This window comes from Leucopleurus acutus (assembly GCF_964270905.1).
Source record: "Leucopleurus acutus genome assembly, chromosome: X".
Classification (NCBI taxonomy): domain Eukaryota; kingdom Metazoa; phylum Chordata; class Mammalia; order Artiodactyla; family Delphinidae; genus Leucopleurus; species Leucopleurus acutus.
Window position 1 is genome coordinate 13,116,638 of NC_139148.1, and position 13,854 is coordinate 13,130,491.

The 13,854-nt window shown below is 42.2% G+C and overlaps 1 protein-coding gene across 1 annotated transcript in view; it reads left to right on the forward strand.

Moving 5' to 3' along the window:
* TXLNG (taxilin gamma) overlaps positions 1-10,867 on the forward strand; it is a 49,912-nt gene extending 39,045 nt beyond the window's left edge. The window contains exons 6-10 of the mRNA XM_082864968.1: positions 640-759; positions 2,445-2,519; positions 8,355-8,447; positions 9,089-9,184; positions 10,186-10,867. Of these exons, the coding sequence (XP_082721094.1) occupies positions 640-759; positions 2,445-2,519; positions 8,355-8,447; positions 9,089-9,184; positions 10,186-10,476 (675 nt within the window). The 3' untranslated portion in view covers positions 10,477-10,867. The remainder of the gene's footprint in view (positions 1-639; positions 760-2,444; positions 2,520-8,354; positions 8,448-9,088; positions 9,185-10,185) is intronic.
* The last annotated feature ends 2,987 nt before the right edge of the window (positions 10,868-13,854 follow it).

Genomic DNA, 13,854 nt, shown 5'->3' on the forward strand with positions numbered 1-13,854 from the left:
CCTTGGTCAGGGAGGGATGTTCTGATGACTTTATTGTACATAAACAACCACTTAATAATTTCACTTGGAAATCATAATGACCTTTTATCAAATTTATCTGATAAGTGCCAGGCACCGAGCACCTTACATAGTATATAGCCATTGCGTTGGCCTTTACAGTGCTGCAGTGTGGGTGTGGCTGCCCCCCACAGGTGAGGGGACTGAGGTTCAGCAAGGGGGAGAATTCGACTGGGGCCATTCCTCCCATCACAGCATGCTGCCTCCAATTGAGAGATTTGGGAAAATTTAATGGGGAGAAAAAAATATCCAGTAATTATGTGTATGATGTATTATGGGTTTAACAGTTTGATCTCCGTAGCCGTCTTTTTCTTGATACAATTTGAGCTTCATTTTCACCTTACGGCAGAAATAGTATGAGGCCAGCTGCTGAGGTGCTGCTGGGCCATCTCCGGAGGGAGGGATGCCGACACAGGCTTCTGCCAGCACAGCATGCAGACAGGCACCTTGCTGGTATTAGCCCTGGTGGTATTAGCAGGAAAAGCAGCCTCATGAGTGAGGTCTTGTAACTTGTGTCGTGTTTCCTCGTCATTCTGTCCCTTATTTCATTAAGTGACGGAAGCAATTTTACGTTCCCCGCAGCACATTGATAAAGTATTCAAACACAAGGAACTGCAGCAGCAGCTTGTGGACGCCAAACTGCAGCAGACGACACAGCTGATAAAAGAAGCTGATGAGAAGCATCAAAGAGAGAGAGAGTTTGTAAGTTTGCAGTTTCTTAAAAAAAGAAATGATTGCCAAAATTGTAACCAAAGCCATTTAAAACATTTAAACTTGTTCTACATTTAAATTAGCACTGGGTTGTGCTAATTGTTTTTTTCTCTAGATTGTGAAGGGCATGTGTGTGTTAGAAAACATTAGCTTTTTCTTTCTATTTAACTTTATATACAGAAGATACACTGGAGAGATTAGACCAAGTTACTGCAAAGACCTGCACTGATAGGACTTTTCTGTGCTTAGAATATTTATTTCACTTTTTAGATAATGGCCACCAAGTTTAAGAATTATAGCAGTATTTAACACATTAAATTTGGGGATTCGATTTAATAGCAAGCTTACCAAACATGGGTGTCCTTCATACTGTTACAGTTTATTTCAAACAAGTAACTTGAAACTAGGGAAACTTATTTGTTTACTCTGGTATAATTTTCTGAAAAACTTTAACAGAATTCTCTACATCCTAATCACTCAGCATTATTCTCAGAATGTGTGCTCAGATTATATGGCCTGTCAGTAATTGTGAATACAGTGGAATGTCATTGGGTTTGTATATTTAACACATGCAAATTTAACTTTACCTGCTTAACCAAAAAAAAAAAAAAAAAAAAAAAAGTCAGAAGTGGTTATGATAATGAGGACGGTCCCATCCAGATTTCACTTAAGTAACCTAGGCCCTGAGGCGAGCCAGGTCTGAAGACTCGGGTCCTGAATGGCCCTCATGATGTGAACGTGTCACTCTGAGTGCGAGTCTAGGGTTAAGAGAGAGACATTTTTCATACACCGTGGTCGTTCCATGTGAACTGACAGCGCCGTCCCATGCATAACTGAAGAGACAGTTGTCATTTCCCAAGTTAGAATAGAAATATGATACACATATTTAAATAAATACATACGATACATCTATTTCTGGTTGGTTTTAAGGACTTTTCAAAACCTACTGGACTAAGTGTGACATTTTACTTCAGGGACTGAATTTCACAGCTGCCTACTATGCAATTTCACTACATAATTTCTTAAACTCAAGTATATAAATGAAAGCTCCCATCCCATCACCACCCCTACCCCCACCCTCAGCTTTAAAAAAAAATGTGATCAGAAACCAGGTTCCTGATTTCATTGTTTTGCTCCATACAGTGCCTCATCTTGCCTCTCATGGAGCAGAGGGGCTTTCTAATTTTTTTTTCTTTTTTGGCCACACCACATAGCATGCGGGATCTTAGTTCCCTGACCAGGGATCGAACCTGTGCCCCCTGCAGTGGAAGCGCAGTCTTAACACTGGACCGCCAGGGACGTCCCAGAGGGGCTTTCTAAATGACCCAGATAATGTCGAGATTCTCAGCCATGTTTTCTGCTCAATACTAGACTTCTCATTATTTTCATCTAAAAGACAACAGTTTAACCCTGAGTTTTGTAAACCTATTATTAGGCCTCCTGGGTACTTCTTCTAAGCAATGAAAGAGTATTCCTACATTCCTAAGTGTTAACAATGGAACAAATCAAAGAAACAGGTAATTAGCAATTGATGTGACAGAATGTTTCATTCATAGAGTCGTGGTTCTTGCTAAAATAATGAGTGGAAGGGTTAAGCCTAACTATCTGGTCGTTGGACGTTGTAGTCATATTTGTAATGACTATTAGTATTTTGCCAGAATGTTTCTGTCTTCTAGTTATTAAAAGAAGCAACGGAATCAAGACACAAATATGAACAAATGAAACAACAAGAAGTACAACTAAAACAGCAGGTAACTTGACGGCAGGGGTAGTAGAATTTGTAAGAAAAAAATCTATGGTTCATTTGATACATACCTTGAATCTCCTCTAAGATGATTTTGCTTGTTCCCAGCAGACCTGAGAGTAGATCACACGTCCCTCTTGGAGTTTTCATCTTCATTTAGGGTGACCACCTCATCCTGATTTGCCTAGGACTTTCCTGGTTTTAGCACTCGGTCCCAGGAATCAGGCAGATGGGACAGTTTGTCCCGCTATGTGCAGGTCCTCCTTCCAGTATCACACGTATTTCCTCCCTTTCTCTGTCTGTTCCCATGTGTGTCAGCTAATTTCCTACTAAAGAAAAACTGATAAATCTTCAGATTTTAGTTCTTTTTTGTGAGGTTGAACCATATGAAATTGCTGATACTTATTTGACCTACAAAATGGCATTTTCATATAGTGTAACGTAAAATCTTTAGAATTTTGTGCTATGAGCCTGTAACCTATTTAACCACTCCCAGGTAGAGTATGGAGGTGGTGGCCACCTTAATGGGGGCCCCCAACTTTCCTTCCTCCCTCCCTCTCTTCCTTCCCCTGTACAATATTGTTCACTATAGCCACCATGCTGTACATGAGATCCCTGGAACTTACTCATCTTCTGATTGAAAGTTTGTACCCTTTGACCAACATCTTCCCCTTTCTCCCCGCCCTCCACCTCTGGCAACCACCATTCTACTCTGTTTCTTTGAGTTTGGCTTTTTTAGATTCTACAGGTAAGTGATTATCATACGGTATTTAGTATTTGTCTTTCTGTGTCTCACTTATTTCATGTAGCATAATGCCCTCAAAGCCCATCCACTGTGTCACAAATTGTAAGATTTTCTTCTTTCTTATGGCTGAATAATATTCCATTGTGTATATACACCACATTTTCTTTATCCAGTTATATGTTGATGGACACTTAGGTTTCTTCCATACCTTGGCTATTGTGAATAATGCTGCAATGAACATGGGAGTGCTGATATCTCTTTGAGATCCTGTTTTCATTTCTTTTGGATATATACCCAGAAGTGGAATTTCTGAATCATATGGTGGTTCTATTTTTAATTTTTTGAGGAGTCTTTATACTGTTTTCCATAGTGGCTGCAGCAGTTTACAATTCCACTGACAGTGCACAAGGTTCCCTTTTCTCCACACCCTCTCCAGCATTTGTTAACAGGTGTGAGGTGATATCTTACTGTGGTTTTGATTTGTATTTCCTTGATGACTAGTGATGCTGAGCACCTTTTCATGTACTTGTTGGCCATTTGTATGTCTTTGGAAAAATGTCTATTCAAGCTGGTTTTTAAATTAAGATTTAAAAATTTTTTTTAATTTATTTTTTGCTATTGAGTTGTATGAGTTCCTTATATATTTTGGATATTAACCCTTTATCAGATACATATGGTTTGTAGATATTTTCTCCCATTCCGTAGACTGCCTTTTCATTCTGTTGATTGTTTTTTGTGCAGAAGCTTTTTAGTTTGATGTAGTCCCACGTGTTGATTTTTGCTTTTGTTGCTTGTGCTTTTGTTGTCATATCCAAAAATTCATTGCCAAGACCACTGTCAAGGATCTTTTTAACCTATGTTTTCTTCTAGGAGTTTTACAGTTTCATATCTCCTGTTTAAGTCCTTAACCTATTTCAAGTTAATTTTTGTGACTGGTACAAGATAGCAGTCCAGTTTCATTCCTCTGCATGTGGTTATCCAGTTTTCCCAACACCTTTTATTGAAGATACTTTCCTTTCCCCATTGAGTATTCTTGGCTCAAATACTTGAGCCAAGAATATTATTGTCAAATATTGTCAAATATTATTGACCATATTTGTGTGGGTTTATTTTTGTTTTGTTTTGTTTAAAATTTATTTATTTATTTTTTGGCTGTGTTGGGTCTTCGTTGCTGTGCGCAGGCTTTCTCTAGTTGGGGTGAGCAGGGGCTACTCTTCATTGTGTTGCGCAGGCCTCTCATCGCGGTGGCTTCTCTTGTTGCAGAGCACGGGCTCTAGGCGCGCGGGCTTCAGTAGTTGTGGCACATGGGCTCAGTAGTTGTGGCACACGGGCTTAGTTGCTCCGCAGTATGTGGGATCTTCCTGGACCAGGGCTTAAACCCATGTCCCCTGCCTTGGCAGGCGGATTCTTAAGCACTGCGCCACCAGGGAAGTCCCTGTGTGGGTTTTTTTGGGGGGCTCTCAGTTCTGACCCCGTTGGTCTGTGTCTCTGCTTTTAATGCCCATCGTATATTGTTTTGGTTACTATAGCTTTGTAATGAAGCTTGAAATCAGGGAGTGTAATACCTCTAGCTTTGTTTTCTCAAGACTGCTTTGGCTATTTTGTTCTGTTTGTTTGTTTCTGTGGTTCCATACACATTCTAGGGTTATTTATTCTATTTCTATGGCAAATGCCATTGGAGTTTTGATAGGGCTTTGGCTAGTGTGGACATTGTTAACAATATTTACTCTTCTGATCCATGAACACAGGGTACCTTTCCACTTATTTTTGTCTTCAATTTCTTTCATCAGTGTCTCACAGTTTTCAGTGTATAGATTTATCATTTCCTTGGTTAAATGTATTCCTAAGTATTTTTTTAATGCTATAGAATATAGGATTATTTTATTTATTTCTGTTTGTTCCTTTTTCAGATATTTTGTTGTTAGTGTATAGAAACATAACTGATTTCTGTATGTTGATTTTGTATCCCGAAACCTTACTGAATTTATTCTGCCAGTTATTTGTGGGGGCTTCAGGATTTTCTATATATAAGGTCATGTCATCGGCAGGCAGCTTTGCTTGTTCCTTTCTGATTTGGATGCTGTTTATTTCTTGTTTAATTGCTCAGGCTAGGGATTTCACTATTGTGTTGAATAGAAGTGGTGAGAGTGGGCATCCTATCTTGTTCCTGATCTTAGAGGGAAAGCTTTCAGCCTTAACTGACTTGAGTGTGATGTTAGCTGTGGCTCTGTCATATATGGCCTTTATTATATTAAGTATGTTCCTTCCTTGTACCCAGTTTGTTGAGCGTTTTTTTGTTTGTTTTGTTTTGTTTCGTCTTGGCTGCACTACGCGGCTTGTGGGATCTTAGTTCCCTGACCAGGGATTGAATCTGTGCCCTTGGCAGTGAAAGCGCAGATTCCTAACCACTGGACCACCAGGGATTCCCTGTTAAGCATTTTTATCATGAATTTATGTTGAATTTTACCACAGGCATTTTCTGCATCTATTAGATCATACGATTTTTGTCTTTCATTCTATTGTATTAACGTGGTGTGTCACATTTATTGATTTGCCTATGTTGAACCATCCTTGTAGTTTTCTTATCTGGCCTGTACTGTCTTATCTGGCTTTGGTATCAGGGCAATGCTGGCCTTGTAGAATGAGTTCAGGAGTATTCCCTTCTCTTCACTTTTTTGGGAAGAGTTTGATAAGAATTGGTGTTCGTTCTTCTTTCAGTGTTTGGTAGAATTCACCCATGAAGCTGTCTAGGCCTAGGCTTTTCTTCGTTGCCTCCCTGCTTTTCAGTCCAGACCCCTTAGGTTTGTTCTAATGCAGTCTTTCTCTGTGGTGCCTTGTGTGGAGTAAGGGTAGCAGATGCCTCCCCACTCAAAGAAGAGGTACAGGAAGGACTTCCCATGTCTTCACAGACAGGTGAAATTAGGCATTTGTACCTACAATTCACCCTTTCTCAGAAAAGTAGATTACATTTTGATGAAAAAATGTATTACTCATTTTGAAAGTTTATTATGTAACAAGTTTTTTAAATGTAAGGACTCTAGATTAGTTCTAAAATGCAGACTGGCCTGAATCTGTATGAACACATTTCTTGAGTGCTGTTTGTCTTTGGGTGCGTTTTACAGCGTGGTGACACTCGTTTCCTATAAAGCTAGCCTAACTTAGAGTGAAAACTGAAGAAGTCTTTTGAACTTTCCACCATAAGTTATTGTGCTAGAATGCTTCTAGGAAACTTTGAACCCCTTACTAGCCCTATAAATTCAGTTGTCCACATAAATGGAGAAGAGAATCAATGTGGAAAACGTATAAAAAGTCTATAGATAGCTTTGGAAGATGGACTTTAATGCAGGGCCCCAGAGGGCCCTTCTGCCGAGTTCACAGGCAGCTCCAGTTCTGTTGTACTGTTAGCAGTGCAGCTTCTCTTGTCTGTGATCTGCGTCGCCCTGAGTCATGTTATCTGATCGTTACTTTGTTTCCTTTGCTGCCGCCTCTTCCTTTTCCAAATGTGCTGTTCTTCCCAAGAGTCCATCGCATTCTCTGCTCTTGCTCACCATGTCCGTTTCCAGGCTTTGTTGATGACCTTAGTCTTATTGGTGTGTTTTGACCAATTTTGTAATCTAGGCCCTTAAGTCCAAGATGGTAGTTGCCACTTACTCATTGCCCAGAGGGGGCCAGCGTTGAACTCTGACGGGACAGTCCACCTGGATGTTCTATCTTTGATAAAAACAGACCATGCTAAGACTGCCGTAACTTCTAATCTCCCTCAGGTGCTGGAACTGCTCCACCAGTCTGCCCGAGCCTCACTGCTGTTCCGACCCCAGGCCAGCGGCCCTGGCGGCTCTGTCACCATGTGCCCCTCTATGGACTGCTCTGCTTGGAAATCCTCTGCGCTATTCTCTTCACCCTGAAATTTCTGTTGGTCCCGGCCTTCAGCCTCCCCCTCCTGGGGGCGTGCTTTGGCTGTCTTATGGTAGCTTCGCCTGGCCTGTTGCCATTGGTAGCGTCGCTTTTGGTCCGCGTCTCCTTCCCACACAGCGGAGCTGGCCTCCCGTCTTTCCATCGGCTGCTCCGCTCCCTCCCAGGGCATCTCCCCTCCCGCCCTGGTCTTGGTTTCTCTTTATGCTCCGCACACAGCACTGCTGAAGGTGGACAGGCATCACTGACGCTGTTTCTTGGCCGCTGGTGATCTTTTCTTCTCCGCTTTCTTTAAAAGTGCTGTGTGATCTTGAGCAAAGCACTTTATTCCTCCAGGCCTGTTTCCTCATCCTGAAATAATGCAGTTACATTAGGTGGGCTCTCAGGGTTCCCACCTTGTCTGAAATGAAATAATTCAGCCTGCCCTTGAGACCTAGCTTGGGCCTCAGCCACAAGGAGCTTCCCTAACTATTCTATTCTGACCCCTACCGCGCCTCCCCCCACCCCTGGCTTCTGTTAATTCCTGTCCTGGGGGAGAAGGTGACTCTGTGTTCTAAATTCTGCTTGCCTTATTGGTTAGTGCCTTATTTTCCCAGCTAGAATAAAAATTCCTTAAGGGTGGGAGTTAAAAGAAAAATTGCTGTTTCTACTTCTTTCAGCTTTTTTCTCTTAACTATACTCCCACTGAATTCTTTCTCCCCTAACCACACCAATCCTTTGGCTTCTGTTTCATTTTCCTGCCTACATTAAGAAAAGAGATATCCCTGATTTCAAGCTAGGAACTGTGCAGGTGGTATTCTAAGAGAATGATCTTTTTCCAAGGACAGTTTTTCAAATATAAGGAGAGGAGGTAGTTCATAAAGGATTAATTGTATGAAATTTATAGCTATTCCACATACTTCAGTTTTTATTATAATTGGCGGAATGGAGCTAATATTTGTACATTTTAAACAGTTTCATCTAAAGATGGTGAGGTTAACATAACTTCCTAAGTTTCAGTGCATTCCAGTGGGTTCTTAGAACTGCAGCCATTGATGTCTGGGGTCGAGGATTGGGTGTGCATTTGTTCTTATTTCTGTCGCTTATAACAGGTAACGTTTAACCATATTATGTTCTTTTTGAAAGTGTTTGGGATTTTAAATCATTTACCTAGAACTCTGAATTTTTTATACTTGTTTTCTGTAGCTTTCTCTTTATATGGATAAGTTTGAAGAATTCCAGACTACCATGGCAAAAAGTAATGAACTGTTTACAACCTTCCGGCAGGAAATGGAAAAGGTATTTGCCTATTTTTAGTGGAGTATTGCCTAAAGGGGAATTTATATAAGAAGCTATTTGAAGCATGATTGCTACTTGGATGAGTTCATGTTTTTACTGTACTGTCTTCATTTCATCTCTTCTGATCCTCCAGTGGCATCATGTTTAGTCACTTTGCCCTCAGTAGTACCCCATGTAGCTAGTGATCTCTAGGCCCTCACAGTTGTCTTTATTAAAGTTAACTCCTCTATTAAATACAATTTGTTGCTAGCCGTAAAGCGGTGTCTTTATTTGCTTCAGGTGATACCTCCCAGCCCCACCCCACACCCTTTCCACAAAGCTCGATGTCCTTGGAGATCAAATTATTTAAAGACAACCACGCCCAGAACAGTAACTACGTATTTTGGTTGGTCGATACAGATCAGTGTTTCTACCTTTTTAGCTTTTTTTTTCCTTCTTCTTCTTCGTTTATACTCCCACTGAATTCTTTCTCCCTCAAGCAAACCAATTTTTTGGCGTCTGGTTCTTTTTCCTGCCTGTGATAAGGAAGGCGGTATCCTCAATATTAAACTGAGAACTAGTATGCGCACGGTCAGGGGGTGGGGCGGGCTGTAGAGATAAGGGAACCTTGAATTTAAATTTGCAATTGTGTCGATTGGCAGATGACAAAGAAAATTAAAAAACTGGAAAAAGAAACGATAATATGGCGGACCAAATGGGAAAACAATAACAAAGCACTTCTGCAAATGGCTGAAGAGGTGAGGTGGTTTCTCGCGGGCTCATGATGTTCAGGTAGCTGACAGGGCAGGGGGACGTGCCTCGTGACACTGCCGTCCTAGCCGAGGGCTCTGGCCAGAGCTGCTGAGTGGGATCTGTCCCGGCAGGAGTCGCAGCTAGAGTCCCAGGTGACGTGGGCTTTCCCACCGCTCAGCCGGCGTTTGATTGACTGGGTCTGGGGCTGAGGGTTGGGGAATCTGCCTTCCGACCAGGTGCCCACCTGGCCAGCACAGGCCACTGACTCGGGTGTCTCTCTGTCCACCTCGACTTACTCTTTCTGAAAAGGTAGCATAGTACTTTTTGCCAGTCTTACGAAGCTGAGTGTACTGTTTGCAAACACTAAATATCACACCTTAAATCCTGTTCTCATCTGAGGATTGGTAAAAACAAGAGAAATCTAGGTGGAAATAAGATGAGTCCTCCTCTTTTTTAAGCAGGCCCTTCATTTTTTATCCGCTAGTCTTTGGTGGTGAGTATCTTCAATTTCCTTAGTAATTCATCAATACAAAATGCTTTTAAAAGTGGGCTTTGGTCTTTTTTTTTTTTTGCGGTACGCGGGCCTCTCACTGTTGTGGCCTCTCCCGTTGTGGAGCACAGGCTCCGGGCGCGCAGGGTCAGCGGCCATGGCTCACGGGCCCAGCCGCTCTGCGGCGTGTGGGATCTTCCTGGACCGGGGCACGAACCCGTGTTCCCTGCATCGGCAGGCGGACTCTCAACCACTGCGCCACCAGGGAAGCCCGGCTTTGGTTCTTTTTAAGAAACATGACGGGGAATTTCATTTTGTCACCCCAGAACCACGTTAATTGGTGTCTGTAGCTATGTGTGCAGAAGGCAGGTGGCGGGACGTTGGGAGGTGTTGAAGAAACTGAACATGTTCAAGAGGTGACCCAACAAGTGGCTCAAAAGACTTAAATTTGTTGTATCCGGTAACCTAACTTGTATTCAGTTGGGTTACATAAATCCTGCTTTTTCCTCTTTGCAGAAAACTGTGCGAGATAAAGAGTACAAGGCCTTTCACATAAAACTGGAACGGCTGGAGAAGCTGTGCCGGGCCCTGCAGACGGAGAGGAACGAGCTCAGTGAGAAGGTCGAGGTGCTGAAGGAACAGGTCTCGGGGAGGGCAGCGGGCGGGGGCCCAGCGCCGCCCAGGGCCCAGCCCTGCGCTGCCCCGGCTTCTGCCGAGGAGCCCAGCGCCGCCTGGCAAAGCACTGCCCGTGTCAGCCCGGAGGCCGAGTCCCTGGGTGCCGGGCCCAGCATCGAGTCAGTTGACTGAGATCAAGTATGATCACTGTATCGAGAGCTCTATTTTGTGTATAACTTTCTCTGTTAGTAGTAACTTGGTTTTGTGGTGAAAATTTTCTTACTTTTTCTACCATATCTGTATTTTCTTAGAACTACTGGACTTATGTGGTACAGGAGGCTGCTTGGCAGGTTTGAATAGTTTTACTCTCTACATTTTCCTCAGCTGTGTTGCACATCTGCCTCTTTCCCCTTCATCGGAATGCATGTGCTCATTGCCTTTCTCCCTCTCCCCTGCTGCTTGCACAGAATTGTCCGAATTAAAATGTCACTCACCAGGGCTGACCATTACAAGGGAACTTTGTTCTGATAACGGTTCCCCACCCCCACCCCCACCCCCGCCCCGCGGCTTGTGGGATCTTCGTTCCCTGACGAGGGATTGAACCAGTCCTAACCGCTGGACCGCCAGGGAAGTCCCTGATAATGGTTCCTGATGTGAAAACAATACTCGTTTAAACATCCTGCCCCTCCCGCAATTAATAGTACTCAAAGAAAAATATCAAGGTGATTAGATATTTGTCTAATAGCCCATTTTAAATGCCAAGTAAAAATAAAACTCTAGGCTTGGGTCAGAAACAAGCATAGCATATTTGATTCAAATTAGCTTTTTGATATTTATATCACTTGACAAATTGAGGTGGCTGCAAGCCTAGACTTGGTTTTGGCAGAATATGTACATAAAGGTGTAACTTTTAAACAAAGTAGTATATACAGGCAAATCCTTGGAGAGACAGGGCTAACGTTTATGTGATTAAAAACAATCCCACCACTGTTTTCAGGATAGAAGCAGTATCTGAATTTGGACCACCTGGATGCCCGCTGTGTGGGGAGCCTGGTGGTTTGTTTGCGTGCGCATCCTCCACTTCCCACGGAGGGCGGCCACTGACAGTCCTTTGTCAGTCAGTGTAAGGCGATGAGGATAAAATCATGTGTAGCTTTCCTTAAGCGGAAGTCCCTCCACTACCTTCTGGCTGCTTGAAAGTTGGTGTCCAACTGTTCCGACAGTCCAAACAGCACCGTTCTCCAGGGTTTTTTAAAGGGAATTTTAATTATGATCATGCTAACTTAATGAAACTGATTCCATTTCTGAAACAAAGACTGGAATCAGCATTAACTTTGAGGAAACTTGGCAGAGAGTAGCCAGGATCTATTTATTACTTATGCTTTCAGTCTGTTTCTGCCCCTTTTCTTAGGGGGGTTTTTTTTTTTTTTTTTTTTAGTAAAAACCAGTATTATCAAGGTGTCTACATACACTTGGAATGGGGGACTTCGGAAATGCAGCACATCACTTTTGGATTTGCTCTCTTAACTTCCTTTGTTCTTCACAGTGTCACATGTGGTCGAGTTTATACACATCATTAACCAGGCTGCACTGATGAGAGTTTTGACTTTGTCCCTGGTATAATTTGCATTGAAATACTTTATGAAATAAAAAGGCTCTATTAGAACTGATGTTAGCACATTCCACTGAGCAAAACTATCAAACTGACACTTCTTATATTGCTTACTGGACCGAATAAACTCCCTTCTGTCCAGTTAAAAGGGTTTTTCTCTTTGTTAAAGTTTTATTTGTCCTGTCACGTTCATGGTCTAAAATGGGTTGAAGAATTGAAAACTGTCCAATAGATAGGCAACAGCGCCTGGAGTGGCGGATTATATCTAAGCTTCCGCCATCAGTCATGTTAATCAAAGGGCCAGACAGTGAAGGAAAAGAAACCCACAAAGTTGGTTATCTAATTACTGTGCAAATGAGTCGGAAGCAAAAACAAACACATCCTCCTCCAGCAGCCTTTTATAGATACCCCCTTCGGTTACTAAATGAAATATTGGACTCATTTCCCTGAGAGGAAATGGAGGTATACATCAGAAATACACTCTACTGTAAAATTGGTACTAATGATCTCATTTCACAAGCGCTCTGCTGGATGTACAGCTCCTGCCATCTTAAGCCATGTGTGTAGCCCGCCACGTTTCTTGGTGGTGCTTGTCCTGTGTGGAAGATTGTAACGGACCTGTCGCGTGTTTTCAAGGGCTTTGCAAAGCGACATGATTTACAGTACTTGGCCTGCTGCTTTTGGCTTACTGTGTATTTTTAGCTAGATGCTCTCATGGTGTTTAAAGGACATGGATTCTCTCTGGGGTGCATTTGGTATCCTTTCAGAATCTCTCCTTCCATTACCCTGTGAATAAATACAAACGGGACCCTCTGAGAAGGACACGCTCCTAAAGCAATCACCTCGCCAGCCCAGTGTTGTGGCTTTGTAGCACACCCTGTTTCTACCACATTCTAGAACACTGTAATGCTACTAAGGCCGGCCCAGGAAAGATTGAAGTGTCAAATTTGCTTCAACTGCATTTGCTGCACCATCATGGAATCTTGATGTATATTATTTATAGTGGCAGGAGACTCCAAGGAGTAGAGAAAACTTGGGTCTTGGATAATGGACCATTTCATCCTCAGACTTGTAGGAGTACATTTCTTGGTCTTGAGACCAGTATTTTTTAGTTATGTATGCAACTGCCTTTACTACACCTGGTTGTCAATTCAATTCTCAGGTGTTGCAGAAAAATCTACCTCTTTCAGACTGTAGATGGAAATAACTGTGAAAAAATGATGCAGATATCTTCTAGTTTGTGCTAAACACACTGCTTTATTTTTACAGCCCACGTCTTTCATGAGGATACGACTTGTTAAGAGGCAGTCTTGTTTTGCTTTTCAAAGACATTTTGTAGAGATTTTTCACTAATGTGAATCTGATTTTATCTACTCAATTCTGTATAGATTAAGTAAATATGTATGATAAACTTAACAGCTTCTGTGTATTCTTTTGTTGCCCATGTGACCTTAATGCCGATCAAGTGCAAAAACAGTTGTAGATACTGTTCCTTGTGCCTTAAAAAATAGTTTCATTATTGTATGATTCAAGAAAGAAGATGGGGCACCAGCCACTCAGATTGGGTGACAGAAGACGAGTTTTATGTAGCCAGACCTTTTTTTAACCTCTAAAATAGAGGACTAGGAAAACTCTACAGTGTAGTTGCTGTCAGAGCTTCAAAAATCTACAAGGACTGGATTTCTTCAGTTTGGGTGCTCTTAGCACATTCCAGGGTGTACCTATCTCAACAGCAGGAGAGTAGGTATGTACACAGGGGCACATAGGAAAAGACCTTATTTGATGGTGAACAAAAAGTATTTAAGCACATATAGTCAAATATACGAAGGAGTTGGCAAACTTTTCCTGTAAGTCAGGTAAGTCAGCAAGTAAGTATTTTAGGATTACTGTGGTTGTTTCTTCCTAAACAACAAACAACCTTTAAAAATCAATGTAGAGAATTCCCTGGCTGGCCAGTG